The sequence below is a fragment of the Procambarus clarkii genome, chromosome 24, assembly GCF_040958095.1.
Source record: "Procambarus clarkii isolate CNS0578487 chromosome 24, FALCON_Pclarkii_2.0, whole genome shotgun sequence".
Classification (NCBI taxonomy): domain Eukaryota; kingdom Metazoa; phylum Arthropoda; class Malacostraca; order Decapoda; family Cambaridae; genus Procambarus; species Procambarus clarkii.
In genome coordinates this window covers 5,363,041-5,379,751 of record NC_091173.1, presented here as the reverse complement: position 1 = coordinate 5,379,751, position 16,711 = coordinate 5,363,041, and the positions used below count along the sequence as shown (strand labels likewise).

Here is a 16,711-nt window from a genome sequence, read left to right as displayed (position 1 = left end):
ATTAGGGCATGGCTATTCCAAAGGAAACAGAGAGTTAGTATAAATGGGGTTAAGTCAGAGTGGGATAATGTTGTTAGTGGAGTACCTCAGGGCTCTGTCCTGGGACCTCTGTTGTTTATAATATATATAAATGATTTAGATTCAGGTTTGAGTAGCAACATTTGCAAATTTGCCGATGATACGAAAATCGGTAGGGAAATTAATTCGGAGGAGGACTCACTATCACTTCAAGTTGATCTAGATAGGGTTTTGAAATGGTCAAAGGATTGGCAAATGCAGTTTAATGCTGATAAATGTAAAGTTCTGAGGCTAGGTAATGATGATAGAGTTACAAGATACGAGCTAGATGGTGTTGAGATTGCGAAGTCGGATTGCGAAAGGGATCTGGGAGTTATGATTAGTAAGAATTTAAAACAAAAGGATCAATGCATGAATGTTCGTAATAAGGCGAATAGGACACTGGGATTTATTAATCGAAGCGTTAGAACAAGACACCTGGTGTGGTTCTTAAGCTATATCTTGCTCTGGTTAGGCCCCATTTAGATTATGCAGTTCAGTTTTGGTCGCCGTATTATAGAATGGATATAAATTCACTTGAACGTGTCCAACGTAGGATGACTAAGTTAATTCCCCAAATTAGAAATCTTTCATATGAAGAAAGATTAACAAAGCTTAAGTTGCATTCACTGGAAAGGCGAAGAGTTAGGGGTGACATGATAGAGGTTTACAAGTGGATGAATGGACATAACAGGGGGGATATTAATGGGGTATTAAAAATATCAACACAAGACAGAACAGGAAACAATGGGTATAAATTGGATAAGTTTAGATTTAGGAAAGACTTGGGTAAATACTGGTTCAGTAACAGGGTTGTTGATTTGTGGAACCAATTGCCGTGTAACGTGGTGGAGGTGGGGTCCCTCGATTGTTTCAAGCGTGGGTTGGACAAGTATATGAGTGGAATTGGGTGGTTATAGATAGGAGCTGCCTTGTATGGGCCAATAGGCCTTCTGCAGTTACCTTTGTTCTTATGTTCTTATGTTCTTAAATGGAACTCAATGTGAATAAATGCCATGTTATGGAATGTGGACCTGAGGAAACAGATCACATATAACTTACAAATTATGGGGAAAGGAATTACAGAACTAATAAAGAATGAGACCCAGGGATGGTTTTGAATAATAAACTGACGCAAGAGGAACACAGAAAATTGTGAGAAGAGCATCTGCGTCGCTTTCCAACTTCAGATTTGCTTTTAATTATATGGCTGGTGAAATATTAAAACTTTTAATGACTTTTGTGAGACCAAAATTTTAATATGCAGCAGTTGTATGGTGCCCAAATCTCAAGAAGCACATAAATAAACTGGAAAAGGTGCAGCGGCATGCTACAAAATTGCTTCTGGAACTGAAAAACAAGAGTTACGAGGAGAGACTAGAGGTGTTAAACATGCCAAAACTAGAAGATAGACTAAAAAGAGAGATGATCACCACTTACAAAATTGATAGGAATTGACCAAAGTGCCAAAGCGGAATTCTTGAAACCGGCAACTTCACGAACAAGAGGACACAGCTTCAAGCTAAGGAAACAAAGGTACCGAAAAAATAGAAAGTTTTCATTTTCAAACAGAGTGGTAGACGGTTGGAACAAGCTAAGTGTGAAGGTGGTGGAGGCCAAAACCGTCAATAGTTTCACAGCATTATACGACAGAGTACTGGGAAGATGGGACACCACAAGCATAGCTCTCATCCTGTAACTACACTTAGGTAATTACACACCCACACACACACACACACACACACACACACACACACACACACACACACACACGAGTGCTGGGAAGACGGGACACCACGAGCGTAGCTCTCATCCTGTAACTACACTTAGGTAATTACACACACACACACACACACACTACATACAAAATAGTAACAGGAATTGATAAAATCGACAGGGAAGATTTCCTGAGGCCTGGCACTTCAAGAACAAGAGGTCATAGATTTAAACTAGCTAAACACAGATGCCGAAGAAATATAAGAAAATTCACCTTCGCAAATAGAGTGGTAGACGGTTGGAACAAGTTAAGTGAGAAGGTGGTGGAGGCCAAGACCGTCAGTAGTTTCAAAGCGTTATATGACAAAGAGTGCTGGGAAGACGGGACACCACAAGCGTAGCTCTCATCCTGTAACTACACTTAGGTAATTACACACACACACACACACACACACACACACACACACACACACACACACACACGCACACACAAATAGGAAACTATAAATAGGTAATTACATATTCTCTGTAAGTGGATCCTGACCCTCAACTTCTGGCAGTAACTATGCATGTGCAGTTACAGACATCTGCATAGCAAAGAAATGAAATAAAACATTACAAGCAAAAATAAATAATACTAATGTATAGCATTTGAATGCATGTAATTTTAACACAAGCTAATACAAAGACATGCTAAAATATATATATCTAGTGAACATTTAGGCAAGCAGAAGGAATATAATACAAAATAAATTTTCTACATTTAATTTAGAACTGCTTGGTATAAGTTAAAAATTCTGTAAATAAAATCATATGAAAACTCTTTGTACTAAGATCAAAGAAAAATACAGTAAGTGGGTGCTAAAACAAAAGTGTGCACAAAGTGATTTAATACATTACCTAGGCATAATAAATTTGTTTCAATGATACAACATAAACCAATAATACTTGTTTACAGAAACAAAAGCTTACCTGGTGATCCTTCTTTTGTCCAAGAATGATGGGGATCCTCTTCTGCGTGGGATGGAGAGTGACCGGGATCGAGTTCTTGATCGGGTTCTTGACCGAGATCTTGAGATGGACCGACTGTAATGACCATATGATCTTGACCTAGATCTTGACCTTGTGCGTCTTGATCTTGACCTAGTACGTGACCTGGACCTGGAGTATGACCGTGACCTGGATCTTGATTGTGGTGAATGTGACCTTGAATGGGAGCGTGACCGAGACCGAGAACGAGGGGAGCGAGACCTAATATAAGAATAAGTTTTAAAATCAGAATTCTATGATTTTGTAACAAAAAAATATATATATATACAGAATATATATTACACACACACACACACACACACACACACACACACACACACACACACACACACACACACACGTGCGCACACAGGAAACTTGACCTGAGGACCGCATAAAGAATATTGTGCGAGGAGCCTATGCCACTCTTTCTAACTTCAGAATTGCTTTTAAATACATGGATGGCGATATACTAAAGAAATTGTTCACGACTTTTGTTAGGCCAAAGCTAGAATATGCAGTGGTTGTGTGGTGCCCATATCTTAAGAAGCACGTATTTATTGCTTATCTCAATAAACATACTTGAACTTGTGGTGGAGGCTGACTCCATACACAGTTTCAAGTGTAGATATGATAGAGCCCAATAGGCTCAGGAATCTGTACACCTGTTGATTGATGGTTGAGAGGCGGGACCAAAGAGCCAGAGCTCAATCCCCGCAAACACAACTAGGCGAGTACACACACGCACACACACACTCATACTCACTCAAGAAAATAAACCACACACAACTTGCAAATTATGTGAAAAGGAATTGCAGAACTAATAAAGAACGAAACCTAGGGATGGTTTTGGATAGTAAGCTGTCGCCACAGGAAAATACAAAAAACCAGTGTTGAATGTAATGAAACGCCATTTTCTGGGCGAGTCCTGGAGGCTCCTCGGAGCTTACTAGGCTGATATGCTAATGTCAGACTTTGGCTGTGTATGTAGTTCTTATGGGCCTACATTGAACCACAAGCCAGAACCTGGCCCCCCTCTAGAGAGGCAAGGGAAATCAATGGCCCATAAAAACCCTAGTGTAATTGGAAGCATTCTATGTCTGCCATCGACCGGGTTAGGCACCCAGAAAGGTAGGCGTCCCAAAACAAACCCCTATTCTGGTGAAAATTGCAACCAAAAGCCGAACGAGTGGATAGAAATCCCCCAAACAAAAACGAGCAAACTAGTATGACATCATCCATCGTCGCATCGCTGTCTGTGTAGCCCCCCTCCCCGGGAGGGGGAAGGGGCAGCCCCAGACTTACCGCGCGGCGATCCACACCCCAGTTCTGAGGCTGGATGTCAAAAACACGCGAAAAAATGCCGACCGTAGGCAGGGAGGGATGCCGGGGAGCCTCTGGGACTCGCCCAGAAAATGGTGTTTCGTTACATTTAACGCTGGTTTTCTGGGGGACACCCCTACGGCTTCCCGGAGCTAACCACCCACTGAGGAAAAAGAATAGGGACCTACCCGGGAGGCGGTTGCTGCTCACTCCTCAACCCAAAGTCAAGACAACTGGCTGCATCCGCCAACTTAAAGCAACACAGGCCCGACCGGGCCCAGGAACGTTTACAAGGTACCGAGCAGCCAGGACCCTGTTCGACCGCCAAAATCCCTGCGCCCGAATGTCAGCCCAGGACATATTGCCAAAGACGGCAGCAAGAGCCGTGAACTTGCGGACGTCATGGGCACAGGGATAGACCGCAGGCTGGCTAGCCTTAACCTTGCGGATGACCTGGGAGACCCGCACTCTCGAACAGATTAGAAGGGAAACCGGATCAACCCAAAGCGCATCCACGGACACAGAAGCCGTGGCATGCAAATAACGGCGGAGAGCCGCAACCGGACACAAGACTCCTGAACTGAAGGGGCCACTACCTCTGCTGAAGACATTGAAAAACTACAAGCAGATGTCAACAAAGTTTTCGATTGGGCAGCAGAAAATAACATGATGTTAACAGTGATAAATTTCAGGTACTCAGGTACGGCAAAAATGAGGATCTAAAACATAATACAGGGTACAAAACACAATCGAATCTTCCCATAGTAGAAAAACAGAATGTCAAGGATTTGGGAATAATGATGTCCGATGATCTAACGTTTAGGGAGCATAACCAAGCAAATATTGTGTCAGCCAGAAAAATGATCGGATGGATTACAAGAACTTTCAAATCCAGGGATCCCATCACAATGGTTGTACTCTTCAAGTCACATGTGTTGTCCCGTCTCGAGTACTGTTCAGTACTCGCTTCCCCCTTCAGAGCAGGAGAGATTGCTGAAATAGAGGGAATACAGAGAACATATACGGCACGCATAGACGAGATAAAACACCTAAATTATTGGGATCGTCTCAAAGCTCTCCAAATGTACTCTCTAGAAAGGAGACGAGAGAGATACCAAATAATATACACATGGAAAATACACATGGCCAGGTCCCAAATCTACACAGTAAGATAACAACGTACTGGAGTGAAAAGTATGGAAGAAAATGCAAGATTGAACCAGTGAAGAGCAGAGGTGCCATAGGCACAATCAGAGAGCACTGTATAAACATCAGAGGTCCGCGGTTGTTCAACGTCCTCCCAGCGAATATAAGAAATATTGCCAGAAGAACTGTGGACATCTTCAAGAGGAAACTGGACTGTTTTCTAAGAGAAGTTCCGGATCAGCCGGGCTGTGGTATGTGGCCCTGCAGGTCGCTCCAAGCAACAGCCTGGTGGACCAAACTCTCACAAGTCGAGCCTGGCCTCGGGCCGGGCTTGGGGAGTAGAACAACTCCCAGAACCCCATCAAGCAGGTGTCAAGCAGGTAACCCCGCCACTCAAGAGTGCAGGACCGACAAAACGTATGCCAAGCTTCCAACGAGAAGATAGGGCAGTCTGCTAACCAGGATGACTCCGGAACTTCATAACAAACCCAGTAAAGACAAGAAGATCCAAACACGAAGGAATGCAGATCCATTATGAATACACAATTCGGGTTGCGCAGGAGGTAAGCTGCAAGGGCTGAAGGGTGGATCACCGGTGCAAGGGTTGGGGGCTTCCCCTTTCCCCTCCCAGGGAAGGGGGGGTGGGGGGGTTCCGCAGACAGCGGTGCAGCAATGTGATGAAGTCATGTTAGTTTGCTAATTTTCATTTGGGGTAGTTCTGTTCACTCATTCGGCTTTCGGTAGCAATATTTTCACAAGAATAGGGGTTTGTTTTGGGGCGCCTACCTTTCTGGGTGCCTAACCTGGTCGATGGGAGACATAGAATGTTCCCAACCACACGGGAGTTTCTATAGGCCATTGCTTCTGGTGCCTCATCTCAGGGGGCCAGGTTCTGGCTCGTGGTCCCTGGTAGGCCGAACTCCATGCACTTTGACCGATGCCAGAAATCTAACATATCCATATCAGCCTGGATAGCTCCGGGGAGCTGACAGGGCTTCCACCAGGAATGTACAGTATACAAAAATATGAAATTTTAACACTGATATTACAGTATTCTTTATAATTTCGATGAAAATCAACATAAATACAAATTCTGTTGCAAATACAACACTAAATATCATTGTCATAAGAACTGCCAGAAATTTTTATCAATAAAATGTCATATCTAATTAATATTTTGTTGTGGGTATACAAAACTAGAAACTTCAGTGCAGAAGATGTTTACTGCCATGATGAAATCACAGATTTTTAGTGAACTTTCACCAACACCTCGTTATTCTTGGGCATTTATACAAAGCCCAGATTTGTTGAATACTAACTATTGTACTCAACTCAACAGATTCAATCACCCAGAACATAAAATGCAAGCAATTTAACTACTAGCTTTGATTTCCAATTTTTGGATCTCATCCCAAGGTAAGAGCAGTATTTCAATATGCAAATTTCCACATGTTCATGTATAAATGCGCAAAAGTTTATAAAGTATAGGTATAGGAAATTTAACTTATCATAATGCCATTGTCTTCCAAGATTGTACATTTTATAGTCGGCTGCAAAATACCTAAGAAACGGAAACGAGTGACATGGTTGTGAAAAGTAACATGGAGCGTCTCCATATGAACATTTGTTAGCATGTGCAAGCCCTTCTTATCTCTGAACACACATTCCAGTTACCAAAACTTGTTACAGAGGAAGCTAAATCAAAATTGAACAAGGTATGATTCAAATGTTTCATCATGCCATACCAGTTTTACAGATCTGGATGCAATCATTTGTCATTGGTGTCATCATTCAGGATAAATACTTGTCAACATTCCTGCAGTTTTTGGAAGCATCTAATAGCTTTTTTTTCTTGGGGGGGGGGGGGGGGGACAAACCAAATCACTGCAAGATTTGGGCACATATTTGAAGTACTGTATTCAAATTTAGTTGTAGCAAGATAAAAGCACATGCATAATGCAACCCATTCTCCTGTTTAGATAGTAGTTTTTGTAACTATATGCACCATAGTATATAGATTGCCATTCTATGCAATTAGATAGTAGAACTTTGTACTATTAACTTTATAGTCAGAAAAAATGAACCTAAAAAACAAATTTAAATATTCCTAGGCTTAGTATAACCTCACATTGTGTATTAGGCCTAGGAAGATTAGGTTAGGTTAGTTTAGTTTGTATTTGCAACAAAAGTAGAAAATAGTTTTCCGGGTTTGTCCAATGCAATAGTACAGTGTTCAACTTTTTAATTGTGTTGTACGTACATTGGTGTGTATATATACTATGGTCCTCATCGTTACTATCAGTACCAAAACAGGAGGATGGGCTGGTGTAATGACACCCCAACCTTTCATACCCAACCCAACATCTGGCAGCAGCAAAATAACCACATTATTATTTCATTTTCTTAATGAACACACTTTAAAGTACTGCACATGGAGTGTAACAATTACTATTAATCATTCATATCCTTCATAACATGCTGCTGCTGCCCCTCGTTGTGTTTATTGCCACCACTTGTCTATATGCATATCATCTACTTGGACTGTACATGGATGGGGTTCTGGGAGTTCTACTCCCCACACCTGACCCCGACTTGTGAGTGTGTGATCTAACAGGCTGTTGCTTGGTGCTTGGAGCAGCAGCAGGCCCACATATCCACTACAGCCCAGTTGATCTGGCAGTTCTTGCCAGACCAACTGGCAGTTCTTGCCAGACCAACTGGCAGTTCTTGCCAGACCAACTGGCAGTTCTTGCCAGACCAACTGGCAGTTCTTGCCAGACCAACTGGCAGTTCTTGCCAGACCAACTGGCAGTTCTTGCCAGACCAACTGGCAGTTCTTGCCAGACCAACTGGCAGTTCTTGCCAGACCAACTGGCAGTTCTTGCCAGACCAACTGGCAGTTCTTGCCAGACCAACTGGCAGTTCTTGCCAGACCAACTGGCAGTTCTTGCCAGACCAACTGGCAGTTCTTGCCAGACCAACTGGCAGTTCTTGCCAGACCAACTGGCAGTTCTTGCCAGACCAACTGGCAATTCTTGCCAGACCAACTGGCAGTTCTTGCCAGACCAACTGGCAGTTCTTGCCAGACCAACTGGCAATTCTTGCCAGACCAACTGGCAGTTCTTGCCAGACCAACTGGCAGTTCTTGCCAGACCAACTGGCAGTTCTTGCCAGACCAACTGGCAGTTCTTGCCAGACCAACTGGCAGTTCTTGCCAGACCAACTGGCAGTTCTTGCCAGACCAACTGGCAGTTCTTGCCAGACCAACTGGCAGTTCTTGCCAGACCAACTGGCAGTTCTTGCCAGACCAACTGGCAGTTCTTGCCAGACCAACTGGCAGTTCTTGCCAGACCAACTGGCAGTTCTTGCCAGACCAACTGGCAGTTCTTGCCAGACCAACTGGCAATTCTTGCCAGACCAACTGGCAGTTCTTGCCAGACCAACTGGCAATTCTTGCCAGACCAACTGGCAGTTCTTGCCAGACCAACTGGCAGTTCTTGCCAGACCAACTGGCAGTTCTTGCCAGACCAACTGGCAGTTCTTGCCAGACCAACTGGCAGTTCTTGCCAGACCAACTGGCAGTTCTTGCCAGACCAACTGGCAGTTCTTGCCAGACCAACTGGCAGTTCTTGCCAGACCAACTGGCAGTTCTTGCCAGACCAACTGGCAGTTCTTGCCAGACCAACTGGCAGTTCTTGCCAGACCAACTGGCAGTTCTTGCCAGACCAACTGGCAGTTCTTGCCAGACCAACTGGCAGTTCTTGCCAGACCAACTGGCAGTTCTTGCCAGACCAACTGGCAGTTCTTGCCAGACCAACTGGCAATTCTTGCCAGACCAACTGGCAGTTCTTGCCAGACCAACTGGCAATTCTTGCCAGACCAACTGGCAGTTCTTGCCAGACCAACTGGCAGTTCTTGCCAGACCAACTGGCAGTTCTTGCCAGACCAACTGGCAGTTCTTGCCAGACCAACTGGCAAAAGAAAACTATCCAGCTTTTTTTTTTTTTTGAAAACTTACAACTTTGTTCTAGAAATATTTCTTATATTTGCTATGAGGATATTGAACAACCATGGAGCTGAAATGTTTCATCAGTCTTCTCCGATTATGCCTATGACACCTGTACTCTTTACTGGCTCTGTTCTGCATTTTTTCCATATTGTTCACTCCTGTATATTGTTATTTTAATCTGCAAATTAGGGACCTGGTCTTCCAGTATTTTCCATGTACCGTACAGTGGCACCTCGATTAATAAGTTTAATCCGTTCCAGCACCGACCTCGTCATGTGGAAAGCTTGTCTTGCAAAACAACTACAAAACTGTCGTCTGAGGTGTCTGAGAACTAGCGGGAACGCTCGTTAATCGAGCAAAAGCTTGTAAGTCGAGACATTTTCTGTGAGTGGCTTGCTTGTTACTTGAAATGCTCGTAACTGGAGCCGCTCGTCACTCAAGGTTCCACTGTACAGTGGTACCTCGGATTACGAGCATCCCTGTTTATGAGTTTTTTGGATTACGAGCAGGATTTGCTCGGAAAATTTACCTCGGAATACAACCGTTGCCTCGGAATATGAGGGTGTTGATACGCGTACAGGCTGACCTAGCGCATGGTGGCACGGCAATTGCCCCTCAGTTTACCAGTGCCCCACACCCAGTGACTATCCTGCCTGAATTCTTCACCAGGATTTACAGTGTTTTGTTGGATTTTTTACCATTTCAGCATAAAAGTTGTTATTATATATCTCGCAATGGGTCCCAAGAAAGCCAGTGGTAAGGTTCAACCTAAGAAAATAGTTGTGAGTAGAGGCAGTAGAGGATGTCCCTTCCTCATTAAGGAAATGTGTGAAATATGGGAAGAACTGCAAAGTTTTGTAGAAAAAACTCACCCAGATAAAGCTGTAGCAGGCCATTGCATTGACCTTTTAAATGACAATGTGATGTCCTACTACATACAAGTGTTAAAATGTAGGGAAAACAAATGTCTTTTGACAGTTTCTTAGTAAGACAAGCAAGCAGTGAGCCACAAGCACATCCTAGTGGTATGCAGGCAAAATATGCCAGAGAATGCACTCCAGAAAGGTCCTCACTGCCTGATGGCATAATGGAAGGGGACTCCCCTTCCAAACAGTAACACCTCTCCTCCTCACCCCCCCCCCCCCTCCTCACCATCTTCCATATGCCAACAGCAGTCATCAGCAAGGGTAAGTAATAACTTGAACATAGTTATGTAGTGTAGATTTCGATGAATTAGGTATAAAATTTAGTTTGATGTAAGGTTTTTGGGTAGTCGGGAACGGATTAATTTACTTCTCATTATTTCTTACGGGGAAATTAGCTTCGGTTTACAAGTTTTTGTATTACGAGCTGTCTCCAGGAACGGATTAAACTCTTAAACCGAGGTACCCCTGTATATATAATTTGGTACCTTTCTCATATCCTTTCTAGAGAATACGCTTTGAAAGCTTTGAGACGAGCCCAATACTTTAGGTGTTTTATCATGTCTATGCGTGCTGTATATGTTCTCTGTATTCCTCTATTGCAGCCCTCTCCTGCTCTGAAGGTGAAAATGAGTATCTAGCAGTACTTAAGGCATGACAGCATGTGTAATTTTAAAAGTATTAGCATTTTTATCACCTCATTATATTTGCTCATTTAGCAAATGAGCCAAGTATGAATATGAATGCTCATACTCTTACCTTGCACTTATCTTTATGCAACGAGGATCAACGTCCACGTGGCACAATGATGTATCATTTGAAAAAAAATAACTTGGTAAAAAACTTGCAGAAACAAAAACCTTGAGAGTTTGGAACAGGACCACTCTATTGAAACTGCACTATACTCTCAGCAGCATTATGCAATAGTAGAACTATGATTACAAAACCAGGACCAAAACTACCATTACACGATTGTTTCTCACCATTTTCTCATAGATCAAATCTACCGATAAATCACCTTTATGAACGGGATTACTGTAACCGTTTTCATTGTTGATATACAGTACCTGGGAGACCTGGATCTTGAAGTAGGAGAACGTGAGCGTAGTGAAGGTGAGTGGGATCTTGCCGAAGGTGAGTGTGAGCGTGATGAGGAACGCGAGCGAGAGCTGCGGGTGCTGCGAGATGAAGATCTGCCTCTACTGGAACTTCTTGAATATCTAATATGTGCTGGCGATGTTGCCGTCACACCACTGTAATTAAAAATCTCAGTTTGATCGAGACACATTGCACTGGATGGTGGTGGAGCCCCAGTTTATTCTGACAAATATGTTTTCATTGCTTTGTTTAAATGTGTGCTCATACATACAATAAGCTCGCCTCCACACATACCCTCAACCACACATGCACACTAACTCGTATAGTTTTAATGTTACATTACTATACTGTATTACAAGCTACCTGGTCTCCCAGCCATGCACCCCGCTCCCCTCACTACACACACACACAACCTTATCCCACCCATAAGCCTCCCTGGAAAATTGACTGATGAATCTAAACACATATTTTGTTGTTTGGCATTACTATATAGTCTTTCTTTGCTTTAAAATCAACTACAGCATAAGCTAGTGTCCAGAAAACCTGCCGTTAACCTTGGTATACAACATGACTCATTACAAATGACATGACACTGGGTTATGCTTTCAAGAACTCTTGGAAATGACTTGCATCCGACAGATCTATTACTGTCTACTGTTTATCTTGTCCACACCCATTTATCAAATCTCTTCTTGATTAATAAAATGGGGCATGCACATAAATCTATTGACAACATTTTTTCCATTTATTTATTATCATAATATTCTCACTTCCAAGGGGTGGCGAAGCATCAGCCCAGGGACAAATGGGAAATAATATAGCAAATGATTACAGACAATAACAAATAAAATATAACTTATCTATTCATTATACCATTATAATATATAGCATCATGGATAAAGAAGCAATACTACACTTCAGCTGTCATCCACAGCAACACACACCACCACTTCATAAGACAGTGTACAGAGCTCCTTGCAAATTGTTACATATATTACAAGTCCTCAAACACACTCTTCCTCCTTACAACCTGTTTCCACCCAACCTTATCCCATTCTATATCCCATATACTGCTCACACTCAATCCCTGCTTCCTCACAAACTCACTGACCATGTCTGCCCATCATCTTCCTGACCTTCCACTCCTATTCTCAAACTCATTCATTCCATCTGTCTACTTGCATCCATTTGTTCAATGTGCCCAATATATCTCGGAATGCTCTCTTCAGTCTTACTATATTCTGCTAACACTATACATGCATCTCAATGTTCATTTCTATTCCTCTAATTCTTGATTTTTTATCTTCATATCACACCCCATTGTCTTGCATCTGTAAACAAGGGACATAACTAGAAATCCTTCCTGCAGCTCTATGGTTTCATATACTGTACAAGTATTCCTATCTTTCTTTTATAGATATCGCATTCCATGCAATATTTGCAGAAACTTTAAAATAAAAGCCTTTTTTTTCCTGACACTTTACTTTCACTTGGATTGTGCAAATCCTTCTTATAAATTACTCATATTTAGGCATTTAAACTGATTACCCACTTCTCTTTTCACATCTTACAGACTTTGATATACTTTAACACTGTGGATAAGGCGAGAATCTAAATAAAAATTAAATTTTATCATGTGCAACAATCATCTATAACAAAATTTCAAGTTTGCTTACCTTGAATGTGGTACTGGTGATTTGCTTGCTATGGGGCCACCAATGTGACGACCATTCTGTGGGAGACATGGCACATCTTGAGATCCACTACCAAGTAAGTTGGAGGTTTCACTTGATCTTTTGAGGGTGTCATTCATGTCTAATATCTTAGATGATAAAGACTGAATCTGACTCCATTTAGGGCTGTTTTTCTCTCCTAAGGTTTTGCTTGGGCTACCTGCTTTAGGTAAGGGAATAGACCCACAACTTGTAAGGCTCATTCTGATACAATCAAGCATATCCTGGTTTGGAGAAACCCTAACTGGAGACTTGCTGGCAGAGCGTGATAGACAGCTCACCTTGGATGATTCTGCTACTGCAGTATTTCTTGGTTGCTGACAAGGCAAAGGAGAACAGCTCATGTCACTAATGATATGCTTCATGTTACCTGTGATGTCCAACTTATTAACAGTCCCAGTACCCTCACTTTCATGTGCCGAGCCTGGTACTGATATCCTCCAAGGGGACTCTTGCTTCTGCTCCCCACTTCTATTTCTGCTTCTGCTCCTGCTCTTCTGCTTATTTCTATCTTGGTTTTGTTCTCTGTCTTGTGACACAGACATATTGCACTGATTTTCATCTTGCTTGTCACATTCCTTCTCTCTGTGACTCTCTCTTCCCTTGCTACCATCCTTTGGGCTAGTTTTACATATCTGATTTGAGGATAAAGCATCTTGGTGTCGTGCAGATCGTTTGTCAGATGAGGATTCAACATCTGAGCTGTGCTGCAGCTGCTTCGTACGTGATCGTGGAGCCTCTGGAGAGCTGATAAATACACAAAATACTGGATGACTCTGTACACCTTAAAATCTGGGTTCACAATAAGAATAACTTTTGTAAAGAATATACTGTACTATAAATCAGAAAATATTGTGCAACAAAATATCTAAGGAAAAAAGAAAAAGAAAAACTAAGAAGTATGCATAATTTTATTTACTATAAATTACAACAGCAGAAACCATTATGTTGTACAAAATAAAAAAAATTAAAAGGAAAGGAAAATATTTTCCTTTCACAACTAAACCCAAAGATAATACAATCTATTAACTTAAATTCATGTACAAAATGGAATTTTAACTACTGAATGTATGCCTAATGGTCTACAAGACTAAAAATACAAAACTACACTAAGAAAATTGATATTTGTACTGTAACAATGTTCAAAACAATATTGACCCTTTATGCTCTACTGTACTATAATAATGTGGTATAATACGACATAATATTACTATCTCTATAGTTCATCAGTCATGGGGAATAAAAAGACTACATTTATTGCGTCGATTTACGCAACCAGAAATGTCGATACATTCATTGCTTTCTTGTCTTGTTAATATATATACTGTATCTGCTCTTCTCCAAATTTAGCTGGGAATGGATTATTTGGTACATAGCTTATACATTTGATATAGTACTTCATGAAATTCTCATTGAAGACTTGCCAGTTCTCCCTCAGATAGATCATGCTTCGTGAATAAGTGCTAAAGTATCAACAATTAAACCACTTACTAGAGGTGTTCCACAGGGCAGTGTGTTTGGCCTATTGCTTTAGTATATACTATCAATATTTCAGGGTTGTTAAAAAGGCACAATGTGCAAGTTAAGGTCTTTGCTGATATGCAGTTTTACTTTCTGTTTGAGGATATTAATGATGTACTGAATGTCATCAATATAGTTTTTAGTGATATTGGAAACTGAATGAAAATGAAAAACTGAAGTCAAATCTCGATAAAACATGAAAACATTAAAAACATCAAATCATGACACAGTACATAATTGTTGGTTCCAAGCGTGACATAGCTATCCTAGGGATGCCAAAGATGATTTACACAAGATATAGTCAAGTTTTATTAATTAAAAAGTAAAGGACTGGAAGGTATTATTGGTCAGTCTCACACTTCATAACCAAATCAATAATGTAATAACTGGCCAATTATAACTCGAGGCATTTATCATTTACCTGCATTTATCTGGAAATACTTTAATGAAGAATCAATAAAAAAAACTGATAAATAACTTCTTCACAAGTAGGTTAGGCTACTGTATTGTAATTCATTATACATGTACTACAGTCTACCAAACTATCTGCTAAAGAAACTAAGTTATTTTCAATAGAGCTGCAAGACTTAACAGGTATGTCATCATGGGACTATATTACCCACACTAATTTGACTTCCATTGGCTGCCTGGTAAAGCCAGAATGCTGTTTAAGCTCTGTGTTGACATACATAGCAGTGACTACTGGAACACCAATGTACTGTACTTGATCGATATAATCGAGTAATTTGCGATTACTACAACAATACAAATAAGGCTGGATGAATTTAGAATATCGGAGCCCCCGGGCATTTAAGATAACTGGTACAATATCAGAGATTTTCCCTACTGTGCTCCTAGACAGTACAGCGGGCTGCTGAATTATATCAAATACACTGAAACTGTGACCTCTTTCAAGGAGAAATAGAAGACTTTATTGTTTGGAAATTTGATATTGAAGGCATGACAATTACTAACGAGTTCCAAGTATGAACTGCATAGACTACCTGTGCAGATGTTAAGAGTTGATGTTTATTTACATATTGTGTGACTTTAAACATATTTGTGGGCTGTCCGAGAAAATACCGTCTTCAAGGAACGCCAAAAACTACTACAAGTATCAAGCATACAAAAATATTAGCAGTTAAAACTTTGTGTAGTATTTAATCTTCTCATATCTGTTAGAAACTAAACTTTGAAAACATTTAGTGGTCTTCAGTCCCCTTCACTAATCACTTAGTTTCTTCCAATCGTCTACCAAACTGAAATACTGTATAAATAATTAACAAAAATAAAAAATAATTTTATTTTCAGCAAAATATCTTCCTTTTCAAAGTAATTTTGCTCAGACATAATCATTACATAAAACAAAAATCATTACATTTCAATAGTGATGATGTTAATAGCCCATAATATTAGTACATGCAGGGCATTTACAGAAAATGCAACTTTCCAAGGATCAGTCTCATTACAGAAATATGAGTATTTATGACAATTTGCAGTACAGTACTTAACAACTAACACAATCCTCCAATGAATATTTCAGTAATTTTTTAACAAGGTAATGCACTCATATAAACTGATATTTATAATTATACTGTACTTAGTTTTATTTTTGTAATTTCCAATAAAAATGCATTGTCTAAAAGTCTGTTTCAGTGATAAATAAAGTCAGTTTAAAAGCAGTTTGTCCTGGGAAAGATGTAGAGGAGTATTTGGAGCTCACCTCTCTGCACGGTGATGCGGCCTCTTGCGAGACTTCTCACGGCTTCTGCTTCTCTGTGGGCAGTAGCAATGACACCAATTACAACTGTGAGAAATTAAGTGCATAAAGCTGACATCCAACACAGCCACGAGGGAATATTTTTGAGACGGGAAAATGGAACTGCCATGACTGTCCCCATTCATTAAATAAGGTGACAATACTAAGGGTCAAAGCATTGGAATTAAGGATGGAATGTTAGTGAAAGGTTTATGTCAAGTTTGCTGCATGACAGCTTGTCATAAGCTGTTTTGTTTACAAGGCTTGTCTCTGAGATGGGCCAGGTTATTGCTGTGCTACTAATGTAATAAATCGTCAGCTTTTTAATATATACATAAATAATAGTTAAAACCATAAATATACCCTCTATATTCTTATGTGATTTTTTCAATCAAAT

At 40.8% G+C, this 16,711-nt stretch overlaps 1 protein-coding gene across 11 annotated transcripts in view; it reads right to left on the bottom strand.

Moving 5' to 3' along the window:
- The window catches only part of LOC123761784 (serine/arginine repetitive matrix protein 2), a 236,293-nt gene that overhangs the window by 33,277 nt on the left and 186,305 nt on the right, over positions 1-16,711 (bottom strand). For 8 of the 11 annotated variants that reach the window (XM_069330510.1, XM_069330511.1, XM_069330514.1 and 5 more), the window contains 4 exons: positions 16,279-16,331; positions 12,978-13,781; positions 11,271-11,456; positions 2,746-3,024 (listed from right to left, as the gene is read on the bottom strand). In XM_069330510.1, coding sequence (XP_069186611.1) covers positions 2,746-3,024; positions 11,271-11,456; positions 12,978-13,781; positions 16,279-16,331 — 1,322 coding nt within the window. Of the gene's footprint in view, positions 1-2,292; positions 2,361-2,745; positions 3,025-11,270; positions 11,457-12,977; positions 13,782-16,278; positions 16,332-16,711 lie in introns of all 11 variants that reach the window. The other 3 variants (XR_011229506.1, XR_011229505.1, XM_069330509.1) reach the window with 2 other exon arrangements.